The sequence below is a fragment of the Topomyia yanbarensis genome, chromosome 2 (genome assembly GCF_030247195.1).
Source record: "Topomyia yanbarensis strain Yona2022 chromosome 2, ASM3024719v1, whole genome shotgun sequence".
In the NCBI taxonomy this organism is placed as follows: domain Eukaryota; kingdom Metazoa; phylum Arthropoda; class Insecta; order Diptera; family Culicidae; genus Topomyia; species Topomyia yanbarensis.
This window is the reverse complement of record NC_080671.1, coordinates 138133844-138147284: the sequence shown is the minus strand read 5'-3', so window position 1 is coordinate 138147284 and position 13441 is coordinate 138133844. Positions and strand designations below refer to the sequence as shown.

Here is a 13441-nt window from a genome sequence, read left to right as displayed (position 1 = left end):
AAAATATTATTTTTTTCCGATGAAAACTTTCCATCCTTTCTGCTTCCCATCAGGAGCAAGCGCTTGCCTGTCGGATATTGTTTGGCAAATTGATTGCTATTTTCGCCTAGCGCGCTTGATGGCAAGTAAACTCGAAACATGATACCCGACCCTGGTACAGCGCGATATGACCACCCCAGAAAAGTGTACAAAAAACATGACTAATCAGCAACCATCCAACCAAACACTGATTTCCATTATCCGGCAGGAGATGAAACGCTACTGGGGACCCGAGATTCTATTAATAGAGCCATCGATGAGCACGCTAAAAGCACAAGCGTAGTAAGCAATCGAGCAGGAGTCCCGTCCGGAGTAGTTCTAGCTGGCTGTGGTTCTGGACTGACAGCAGAAGGAGTTGGTAAATTGGCCAACAGCACCACCATCGGTATTGGATCCGTTTCGCCCGTCGTTGTACCCGCAGCGGGTGGTTCGGGACTGCTGAAGAAATCCCGATCTCGCCACTACATTATCGGTACGTTTCACTACTCCTCTCACCCCCTGGCCAGACCAAGCTGACACACATTGGAAATTATCCACCTTCATATTAACTATGCCGTGCGCAGCTCATGCAAACCATCCTTTGCAAGATTTTACCGTGTGTAGTGTGTCCTGTATGTAGTTTGTGCTTGTGCAGCAACTTTTCGATTGCATATTGTTCAGCTTGTGCCTCGAGGAGCGTACATAAGTGCACAGCAACCTTCTTCATTCCATAGTATATTTACACAAGATATTTATCAGTAGTATCATCTTAGCTCGAGTACTAACTTCCATTGTGATACTAAAAATTGTTAGTGTGTGTTTCCGTCTTTGTAGAGTATTTCTCAAAAAATGTGCTTGTCATGCTGCAGAACTACTTCATTCAAGCATTTTTTTGTACTGAGAAGTGCACTCATTCCATGACATATTTTTTCATTGGATGCAACTGTTTGTAATCATCTTGGCCCAGTTTTCATTAAAAATACTTTAAAAATCCACACAGATATGTTATCAGCTCGTTTATCATGCCACCACATCATATCAATGCCGATAAACAAACCACTAGATTTAGTATTGATAATTGGGTTTTCTATTAAATCCTGGATTGATATTGTTAATCACATATATTATTGATTCGTTTAGTCTAGCAAAAAGTGAAAAATATTTTTTATCTTACAGGGATTAGATCGTCTGCTGTTACTGTTGGTATTATGATCATGCTAATTACAGTTTTAATTCTTTTCCGTTCGCATAATTTACACGGCTCATGCGTGAGCTTCAAAAATCCCACGATAGATTTATATGTTTTACAATTAATTAATAAAGAAAACAATAAAAAATCTGTACATCGCTCAAATGTGTGAAGCTCACGTTGATATCTGTTTCCTAAGCGCGGAACACCTTCTGCATCACTGTTAGTAATTTTCACGTAGGGGAAAGTGAGGCAATATCAGCACCCTAAGGTTGAAGGCTAATATATCTGTAGCAAAACAAACAAATAATCCTAAATTTCTCCCTATCGGTAGCATGAAATATACTAATATTTAAATATCAAATGTGCTTAAATGTTTTCAATTTTTTTGAAAATAATAATTGCATGGCTTTTGGTTTGTTATTTCACCTTGTGGGAAAATACGAGACATGATCAGGCAAAATGACCATGTCGCAGCAGTCATATTTTATAACCAAATTCAAAATAATTCTACTTACTAGTATGTTATTTATTTATCATTTATTCTGTTACAGATTCTTCTTACAAAGTTCATGGTATAGATTTTTAACAGCTTTTTTGGAACTCTCAGATTCAAAAAATTATCTTTGTGAGTACTTTTCTCGAAAAAATATTTTTTCATCGCTCGTAGTAGCTTCATGTATAAAACTTTCACAAAAAGATAACTTTTTGGATTTAATGCATAAACTCATAGATTTTTTCTTGGCTATTTCGGTAGATTTTTGTACAAAATACAGAGTCTTTGTATATTATTTTGATGTTTGAAATGGTTGGAAATGGGTGAAATATTCTAGGGATTTATAAATTTTTCAACTATCGTATGCATACGTCATGCGAAAGCTTATTTCATATAGCTGGATTCTTATAATATTTTCAGGTTTTTGACATCCCGTCAAGTTTTGTATTATTGTGACTTAAGATTCATTTTTAGTAATTCAAGTATTACATTATCTAATGACGATTTGCAGACCATTCGTGTAAACAAAAAATACCTAAAATTGTTTATAGATTCTTAGAAAACAGGAGTGGAGTGGACACTGATTTTGGTGAACTTCCCTCCCATGTACATAAGATCTTATCATTATTTTCGTAATTAAAAAGTCATATTGTTAATTCATTAAATAATGAGTTAACAAAAACGTTACTTATAGAACTATTACAAGAAAATTCAGAACTAAATTTAACTGTAATCATCTGCAGTAATTTAATTTGCATCCTAATCTCGCCCGGTAGAAATTTCAGAATAACCTTTGGGAGATATTCAGAAACTCCGATTTGGTCCACATAATGTGCTTCGCAATATTCCACTTCCTTGGAATCTATTTCCTTGTGATGTGGAACTCAAAAGAATTTATTACCTCTTCTGGCGTGAATTTATTTTAAGTACTAACTATAACGCTTATTGTACGCATAGCTCCGACATGGCCATCTTCGAATTTTCTTGAAGTAAAATACATTTCACACTCTGGAAATATTCGGCCTACAAGATCTTTGACAATCACATGACAGCGAAATTTTCCGAATACCTTGCGGGTTTGAAAAGGACTGCTCCAATAATTAAGCCGCTCCTCACGTTGGCAACGATCAACAAAATCCCATAACAAATTTAACAATCATATTCTGCCACTGCAATTTGAGGTTCGCCCTTCTTTGACCATGATGTACAAGATGTGCTCATTTTGTTTGATATTCAAAATGCTCATGGCACAAATTAGAAATAGTTTCTTTTCTTATGAAAAGATTATTTTTGAAAAGATTATTTTTCTTATTGATTTCATTTTTCATACTTGTTTTAAGATATTGCGTAAAAGAGGATGAACCCTCCCTCCCCCTTAGATAATTAGTAAGATATTTAGAAACTCCACCTCCCACCATATCCATACTAAATTTGCAAAAGGACGAATAAGATTTGTAAACAAACTTTTATTTTGATGGTTTCTCTTAATTTACTATAATTTCAAAGCAGAAAACAATTGAAATTACTTCTACGAAGGGTAAAAATTTACATTAACGCATATTTTTCATGAAATTCCACTCTGCAACAGACTAATGAGCGAAACAAGTTTGTTTGCAAAAAACACTTTCGCCCTTTTGACGAATTAATATTGATATGCTCTTGACCGCTTGAAAGTTTGTTCTGCACACGTGTTTAAGTGGGGTAGAGTTGCTGTACCAATAGTCGTATACTTCAGGATAACTTTTGTAAAAAAATTGATGAAAAGATCTACGGGTGTTGTTAATATGTTAAACGAAAGCTTTCAATCCCTATTTTATACAAAAAATGTAATGATTGCGTATTAATCAATTTATGTATTTGAAACCTCTTCTACCATTATAACAACAGTGGTACAAATTATAATTTTGGTTCCTATTGTTGCAATTCCCATTCATTCCTTTTGGTACATGCAATTATAGATATATTAAATTGACAAGCTTTTTCAAATTGTTATTGGAACAAATTTCAAGGATAACAGTTCCATCTTCGCATGATTTTAGTGTGATGAATTAATATAAAAATATTTGAGTACGGTTGGTACCTTAATTTGGGACCATTACGTTACGTAATTTATGGTTGGTCTCTTAGCCACTACTGCCATTATTAATAATGGAATTACGTTTACCTATAAAATATTTATAAGAAGCAAAAAAAAATTCCTTTACCAAAACTCAATCTGGTATGTCACAGCTGTCGATTGGCGACCCATGTATTTTCTTTGCTGTGGCGTGTGCAATGGTGTGCGCAGCCGCAAGCCACTGAACGGTGGTTGATGCAATAGCGGGTCCGAATAGCCCCGTTCGCTCATTTCGCACAAATGTGTTGAGCGTCTCGAAAATATTTGTGTTTTCACCCATACAAAAACCATTCCATAAAATAGGAGCCACAAGCTTTCCAAAACACTTACCTTATATTTTTTTCACTTTTATTTGTTGCTTTAATCACGGTTTTTCCGCTATTATGATTTTTGTTTTGAGACTGGTAAAAAACGAAACACGCTGTAGGGTGATGTGCCTATTATGGCAGTAGAGCCTATTGCGACCCTATTTCGTACCCCTTGGTTTCGAAACAAGCATATGAGATAATGACACTATCGATTTGGCTAAAACAGGTGAGAAAAAATAAGCTCAAGTTATATTCTTTATTTGTTGTGCACATATGTATTTAGAACTATCCTCTAAATCCAACTTTTAATTAAAACAAAATCACCTTATTGAAATATCTACTAATCCGCCTCACTCACGTTGTGAACCGAAACTGGATGCAACGGCGCTTAGCAAAATAAACACTTACGAGCCAGCATTTACCGCCTCATATCTCGTTATTCCGGCACAAATATACTAAACATTGCACTGATACATACCTTTATTTTAGCTGGAGAACCTTTTTACGATAATTTCACTTTAAAATCACTCGTCAAATAATAGAATAGGCCTAGTGTTATAATAGGATAAAACTAAATACGGGGGTTCCTATTATTGGCATGTTTTGCTGATACACTACCACAATCAAAACCAACTTTTTGCATCCATCATACAGAAAAGAATCACCAGTGCGGCCAAACCAAAACATGAAATTGTAAATATAATGTAATGCAATTTCAGGTATAAGTAATCAATTATTTCAAGTTATTCAACTAATTGTTGATTGCAGATATTTTATTTTCATCTGCACATACAATTCGGATCGGGAGAAAGCAATGTGTGATGTGAAACTTGTCATTCCAGTTGCTAACCTTCGAATGGTTTTTTTTCTGCGTGCGCAATTCTGGGCGCTCTTTTACTAACAGCTGATGAGTTTCATTGATGTGCGTGATGTTTACGTTTGTTTTGATCGGCTGAAAAAAGCAGAATGATTCGTTTTACAAATCACACGTTGGCGTCCATGATCTGGATACCTAGTTAGAATCGACGCAAATGGAATATGAGGCATTGCGTTTCAACTAGATTGTTTTTCGATGAGGTGGAAATTGGCACACCCATGAGGCGATATTTGGATCGTTGAGGTGGGAATAGATTCACAGAATGGAACATTTATTTTTATTTATGCTGAAAATTGAGGCAATTCTGCTAAATAAGCATTATATAGATGTTTAAGAAACAGTACACTGATACTTTATTCTGAGAAAGGTTATAGATAATATGGCTTCTTTTAAAGTTGTTCAGTTGACCCTCTCCCTAATGGTGCCAAAATAGGCTCATCACCCTATCTCCTTTCTACAAAGAACAAAGTATCACATTCAGCTCTCAAAATTAATGTTCCACGAATATGTACGATAGTCAGAAAGTCTTGCTATTTTCTGAGAAATCGAGGGGGTCCAAATTACCCCCATTGTCTTAATAGCCCCGGGTTCCCCTACACTATAGCCACCTTTACTACAGGAGCACCCACCCAATATTTAAAACTATTTGCAACCGTGAAATAAGCAGCGTAAAACGTGAGAGTATCACGAAGTGCCAGCACAACCATCAGAAAGTTTAACGTACTGTACCGTACACCAGGCTGACTTTGATCACTTTTCGATGTACTCGTTGCATATTTTTGAATGAAACAAAATTTCCAAATCCATCAGCAGTGCTATCTTTGAAAATGACCTCGCTTATGCAACTAATGTTTTTCCAATCTTATTTGAATGCAAAGAATTAAGCAGTCTTCATTTCGTTACATTCTGAATTTCTGTCGAATGTAATTTTAAATGTTCCTTGATATAAGGTAACACGTATCCGCCGGTTGATGCCGTTCGAGCAGACATTTCTTTAGACTGAGCAAACTAATTTCTTTGTTTAGTGTTTATTTGACCAATTAGGAAACTAATTTATTGGGTATTTAATGCGCGTGGGGAATACGCATGGTCTTGTCTGAGTGAATGATGGCTTTAGAATTATATATGAGGGTCGAGAATCATTTTGCAAGAAGAATTCAGAAGCATTTAACAATTTACTACAGTCATATTCATTGTTTTACTTTTAGTCCATTAAATCATCAATAAATTATATTAATTGTTATTGTATTGAATACATGCATATGCTTTGGAGTAGTAAATGCGCTATATTACTGTCATGTTAACCATATTTCTTCATAAGTATACAGATATTGTCGCTTGATTATTGACGTAAAAGGTGACAAGTTAGTTTCTTTTCATTCTTATTGTTTTCAATCTTGTACTAGTAATTAGCGTCAAAAACTGCGCAAATGTCATCGGTTGTATATCCGACATACAAAGTTAGTCGTTTTAGGTATTGCGGTGTAGCTTAATTTATAGCGCCTAATATGTGCCATAGATAGCATTACAACGCGCGCGAAAGATTATAATATAAAAATCAATCGTTCGCGGAGAAAGAAGCCAATACGTAATTGTCATCAGTGATGTCCCTATCCTCTGTGCAGTAAAGAGAAATTGAAATTACTCCCCACACTCTGGCAAGCAGAACGAGAGCGCTTCTCTTTCGTTCATATACACCACCGTATTTGATATGTGTAAGCGCACGTTGATGGCAGAGGTAAATTTTCATACACCCAACACTGGAACGATCTAGAGTGTGGAGAAGAGCTCTTGAAATTCTCTGTGGCGCGCTCAGATAAATTCGCCACAGCGCGCGCCCCAGAGTCGCTGTGGTGTATTCACTGGCGTGGTTTCACTGGCGTGTATTCACTGGCGTGTGATCTTTGGTTTGTTTTCGTCTTACAAGCGACATTGCGAGTGAGATTGATTTGATTTGCACAGGTTGTTGCGTTGTATTGTGTGGATGTCGGTGGCTTATTTCAAGCTTATATGATTTTCTACTGAAGATTTCATAGTTGCTTGGTAAAGCTTGCGAGTTTATAGAGTGTTGTTACACTACCGTGGGAAACCTGAAGTATTCGAGCCTAGGGGCAAACAAGGAAAACGTTTTACGTATCAATGTATCGGCTGGTATAAACAAAGTTTTATAATGATCTGTAGTATCAGATTAATCGTATAACAGATGTAAGACGGGATTTGTACATCCACATTAGGTACGGCCTATTTTTTGTTCGACTGAATAACTCAATGGTAAGTTAACTTATTTTGATTGCGAATTTGGCGACGCCAAAAAGTAAAGTGATCCATTACAAATAATGTCCTGGTATTACACACGTTTTCGATTATTATCATACGCAGGCATTGTAATTCTCTCTCACTCACGCGAGAAAAGGCTTATCCGATGTCCAACTTTTCCGAGATAAAGTCCACATAAAACAAGATAACGTTCACGAGAATTCACATTGTTACTTGTTTTTTACATTTCTTATAAAAGAAATGTATAGAATTCGCTCAAACTTTCAAGATTTTTTCCGAGGCCCGGAGGGCCGAGTCTTATAAACCAATCGACTCAGCTCGACGATTTGAGACAATGTCTGTGTGTGTGTATGTAACGGACAAATTCTCATTCGAGTTTCTCAGCAATGGCTGAACCGATCTTATCCAAACCAATTTTAAATGAAAGAACTAAAAAACAGTATGAACGCTATTAATTTGTTTTTGATTCTGATGTTTAGTTTTCAAGATATGAATGTTTGAATGCGTAAAAATGGCGTTTTTTGCAGTTTTTTTTTAATTATCTGCCGAAATTGACAATATAGATTAACACTTTATATGTTTTTTGACAGCTTTAACGAACACCTTTAGAAAAAGCTATAGATTGTTGAAATCGAACTATTATCAAAAGAGATATTTAACATAAAATGCGGGCGAAAGATTTTTATCATTTCCCATTGCCAGAAATATGACCAAAAACATGTAATCTATTATTAACGCCAAAACGGCTTATTTTAGGTCAATAGTATCTTCGGAGAATTTAATGAAGGCAATATGCCCTTTCTTTTGGTATTGTGCTTTTGCTGATTAATCCCCCTATGAGTGAGATATTTTCACAAATTTTCTTGGAAGTGATTATATCGAAATGATTCCTTCAGCAAATTTGTAGCTCTTACTTTTGCGAATACTGAAGACTTCAAATATCTATTTTGAATACTTTGAAAGTTATGGCTTGTTGTTTGTGGATTACTCTTTGTCGCCTATTTATTGTTCAATATAGTAATAATCCATTGAACTAAGCCAAACATTATTTCAATAAAACAAATTTTGTATTTCATTTTTCTATCTACAACCGCTAGAAATAATCACCGAACACTTCCAAGTTGTCTGGAAGGAACTTGATAACTTATCAGTGCAAAAATGTTCATTTGTACGAACCTTCTGACTGCAATTTTTCTAACTTATAACCATCGGATCGATCTGAAAAATATCGGAAAATAAAAAGCGAAATAAATAGCTACAAGCAACGGCATAGCCAAGAGAAAGTTTTGGGGTTTACCACCATACAACACCCCCCCCCCCCCCCACCACACCCAACAAAAAAAATTGGATTGAAGTTGAAAATTTATTGATGCTGACTGATTTAATTCAATATTACAATAACAATTATCTGATCCGTAGATTGATAACCTGTTGTTGTAAACATCATGAGGACTTTTGATAAATTGTCGGAATGGGGTCCTGATATATAACTGATCTATTGGTCTTGATTTCACAGTTGTCTAATAGCATCAATATCAAATTCCTGCCTGAAAACATTCCAATAGAAAATTCCAGAGTTCTGTAATCAATCATAATCCTCAGATTAATTTTCAAATTGAGCTCGTTTTTGTAGAGATGTACTATAATAAGGGTCTTTATTTAATAGGAAGCGAAGTTAAAATTGATTTAATGAAACATAGTACTGCTCACCAAAAAAATGCATAACTTTCAATGTTTTTGCCTTTCTCATTCACTCTAAAATTCGTCAATCTAATCCCGTCCCGGAGGGCCGAGTGTCATATGCCAATCGACTGAGTTCGTCGAGATCGGAAAATGTCTGTTTGTGTATGTATGTGTGTATGTGGAAAAAAATGTGACCTCTGTTTCTCAGAGATGGCTGGACCGATTTGCACAAAGTTAGTCTCAAATGAAAGGTACAACCTTCCCATCGGCTGCTATTGAATTTTTTATTGATTGGACTTCCGGTTCCGGAGTTACGAGTTGAAAAGTGCAATCACACAGCAAATTCCCATATAAACTGAAATGAAAAATTTTCAAATCAAATTTGTATTTTTGATTCCAAAAGCCTTTAAAATTCATGAAACATTGAGAAGTTTGGCAAAAATAGACTTTTTTGGACTTTAGTACAGTTTTGCCTTTCTCATATAGAACAGTTATGCAATTACTCTAAAAATCGTCAATCATACCAGCCCGGAGGGAGTATGCAGTGAGGGGTTGCTACTTTAAAATTAAAACTAGTTTAAAATTTCTTAACAAGTTGAAAATTTGCGGCAGGACCTGGACCTCCCGGATCTTTCTCCATGATCCGCCGCTGGTTTCAAGCGATGTTTCAGTATCACATAGTATCTCAAGATCGTGGCTGTCGATCCATTGTATGTATGTGCAAATCGTACTGAACATGTAATATTCATTTCCACCATTGTATTGAACATAACCAGCCATGGAATCGTAGTTTGGACAAATGAGAAAAGCACAATTGCACCACTAGGTGGATTAAAACAGGTTTTTATTTTGGGAATGCGTCGAGTTGAGACGAAAACGTAATATGATTAATAACGAGGATAACACTTTCCGAATGTAGAGAGAAATTTATGAAAAATGACGATTTCCATTCGACTCTAGCAGGTTCTGATCAATTTTGATGAGCATTTGATTTTTGTTGTATGACTAATTATAAGTATAATTCAAATGTTTAAAAACAGTAATTTAAGGTCAAGATAGCATCATTTTGAAACCGTCAATTTCGGAAGTTTAGTATCTTCAATGAGTTTTACAAACGTTAAACAGCGCATCATTTGATAAAATAATTTTGACGGTATATCGTCCAAGAAGTATTTATGGTGAATTTTCTCAGGTTAATTTTCATGACTACAATAAAGTCTCAACAAGTTCTCTAAAGACACGAACCTTGTTACTATTTTCTGGAAAATAATTCTGCATAATTTTAAAACTTTAAAAATTATGGTTTCGGAATTATGCCGTTTGGACAGTAAGATCGATTTTCACCAAACCGAATTTCTGGCTACGCCGCTGACTTCAAGTAAGTAGAAACAAAGTCGTTCTACACTCGTTCACAAGAAACTTCTTCGAATGCTGAATATCTATTATAATACATTGACACCCCAATTTTATCAGCCAAATATGAATTGCCAAATATTTGCATCGAACTACAACAATTTTTAGGTAGCTTTCAAGGGGTTATTTTATAGACTTCTTTCAAAATTTGGCGAACCTATTCCAATTCGTATACCAATTAATTGGAATACTTAAGGGTTTATATGTTGCAGATAGAGAAAATACTGAAATTTTCAGCTTTTTTCCTACACAATATTACGAAAGCTTATTAAACAATTTTTCCTAATAAGTTTGTGAAAATTATAAACTATTTGAAATTTTTTAATACTTTAATTTTTTATTTAACCGTGATTTTTTAATAAATAGTGACCATCGCTTCACAACGTAGTCTATTTTTCATGGCTTGCGGTGAGCACGATCTCTCGAATTGCTGAACTGAAAATTAATAATAGAAATTAATTTTTAGTGTTCTTTACAGATTTAACTCGCCGCGCAGATAGCTCTGAATTAGAACCGCTGGTGCCCTAAGACGATTTCGCTAGATTTTCGGAGCACTGTGCACCCAGTGCATTAACGCAAGTGACGGAAGGCTATCGAAAAGTTTCGTGAAAATAAAAATTCCAGTAATGATGATGATTTCCCCAAACGGTTCGTTTTCGAGAGGTTTTTATTTGTTCTTTGGCATTAGGATTAACGATAATAATTCAAATCAAGGATACTACTGGGAAGTCACCTTTAGAAAAAGTCGATGTCGAAGTAAAATTTGGAACTATGCACGCATTCACTTCAGAGCTGCGATTTCATTTCAACGCTTTTTTGTGAAAAGGGCGATACTCACAAATGTAAACATAAGGCTTTTTACATACATGCGAATGATTAATAAATAATCCCTTTAGGAAAATTCAGTTTCCCACCACAATATAGATATTTTATTAACAGAGCATTAACAATAATTCGATGGTATGTCTATTTTATGGGCCATTTTTTCGCTTTCCTATTGATTTGGTTTGAGATTTCTAGCACTGATGTTGTCCTATGCTGATTTGAGCGATTCTCTGAGTCCTGCCACTATGCCATGTAGTATGTGTTATCATAAACATCGCGAAGCATCAAGTTCTAAATGTTCTCAAACGATATAATATCCGAAGCGAGTGATAAGAGTTATAAGAAATGTCTCATCACACTGTTAGGTGGATTAAAAGCGTTTTTTCTGTAGCGCGTTATTAAAAATAATGACGTGCCAATTTAGAAGCGCTTCTATTTGACCGGTACAGTGCTTTCAAGGGGTTACAGCACTGTAGATTTTTTAAAGCATTTAATTTTTTATTTATTAGTTGAATTTTGTTTACTGGTGCTTTAGGATGCTGAAAATGATATTCCAAAAAATGAATCGCGAAAACATTAAATAAATATTCAAGTTTTTTCGCAACGCCTCTTATGTATACCTCGAGTATACTGAAAACGTTAACCGTGTTTTTCTCGAAATAATTTTTTTTTAATCTGGCCGGAAATGTAACTCGAACAAATGATTTTTGATCAGCCTAAAATTTTTACAGCATGTTCAAGATTACTTTCTCCAGCGATGTACGTGGGATTTAATTTTTTCATTGCATAATTTCTTAATATGCAAATTTTAAAAATCGACACTTTTAACACATTTTTAGCGTTTTTCGACTAAAAATGTGCCATTTCGCGAAAAATCAAGACATAGAAAAAATCTTACGTATGCTGCTTGCTGTCTTTCTAAGAAGTTTAAAAAGCTTTGGTTTTTGGCTCTGGATCAAAAATTACGGGACATGGAGCTCCGGCCGTGGACCCTTTCCAAAAAAAATCCCCGACGGGAAAGTGCTGCACATCCGCCATCTTGTGACGAAATTACTCGAATAAATCATTTTTTTGCAATAAAGTAATGTTATATATCTCATTAACCCTCTGGAAGTCGCGCTTATGGCCCACTGAACGAGCAGCCGCTGATGCTTTAAGACGGGTTCGCTAGATTTTCAGAGCAGCGTGCACTGCCGGAAAGTTAAACAAGATCTCGATTCATCTCATTATTGCGTCAAGATAAATTCCCGAAATATGCCTATTTTTCGTGCTCTATAGTAGTGTAACCCCTCAATAATTAGTTCTGGAATCATTTGACGGCATTTTTCTTCTGTGCCATCATTTAAATAAATTAGCTGGTTTTCTCTCGAATTTTCATGCGATGGTATAATAAGAGAGAGAATTAAAATTGAAACCTAACATGTTCGGGTACGAGTATAGCAAAGAAGTTCAAAATGGCAAATCCACCGTCTTTGCAGTACATACTAAATTGTTCCAAAGAACGTTTATCTGTTTGCCGTGATTTTATAATTTGTAAAACTTATAATATTTAGTTTATGTATCAGAGGATGTTTATGACCCCACCGAATAAAAATCTTCTTGTGTAAACCTTGAACCTATAGTTGATTTCGTGACATGAGGATGTGCTTTTGTTTTCATTTCGATCCGAAAAAGGAATACGATCTACGTTTATCCCAAAAATTTACGTAAACTTCGTATTCTATACATATATTAATCAATTCACCTGTAAGTATTCATATATACACTTCGAATCGAGTACACTTCCGTGATATTTATTCTTAGTCCAATTAGGTGATTAAAATTTTATGATAAGCAGAAATATAGGATTTGATTCCTGATGAAATAAGTTTTTATGGATATTTAGTAATATTATATCAGACAATACTAATTATCCTCAACATATTCCATATTCTTCTCAAAATTTATCAATTTCGAATGCTCTAGTAATGCTAACAAAGTAAATACATATTAGTTTAATAGTTCCGCACTTAAGCTGTAAGTCGCATTTTAGTCATGCTTGGGTCAGTAAAAGCCAAATATTTTACGCTTTTTTGGCTATTCTCGAGCGACGTAGAGATACAAAAAAATATTTCGTTCTAATTCTAATATAAAATTTTTGAAAATCTGCACTTGTACTGCATTACAACGATAGCATTAGTTAGACTAATAATATAGTGCAATAAAAGCAGAATGTTGAAAGTTGTTCTACGTGTCTTAT

At 35.0% G+C, this 13441-nt stretch overlaps 1 protein-coding gene across 2 annotated transcripts in view; it reads left to right on the top strand.

Moving 5' to 3' along the window:
• The window catches only part of LOC131681514 (solute carrier family 66 member 2), a 112153-nt gene that overhangs the window by 61081 nt on the left and 37631 nt on the right, over positions 1–13441 (top strand). The window contains exon 4 of one of the 2 annotated variants that reach the window (XM_058962326.1): positions 248–511. The exons of the other annotated variant lie outside the window; for it this stretch is intronic. Within the exon in view, the coding sequence (XP_058818309.1) occupies positions 248–511 (264 nt within the window). The remainder of the gene's footprint in view (positions 1–247; positions 512–13441) is intronic. 2 annotated transcript variants of the gene reach the window in all.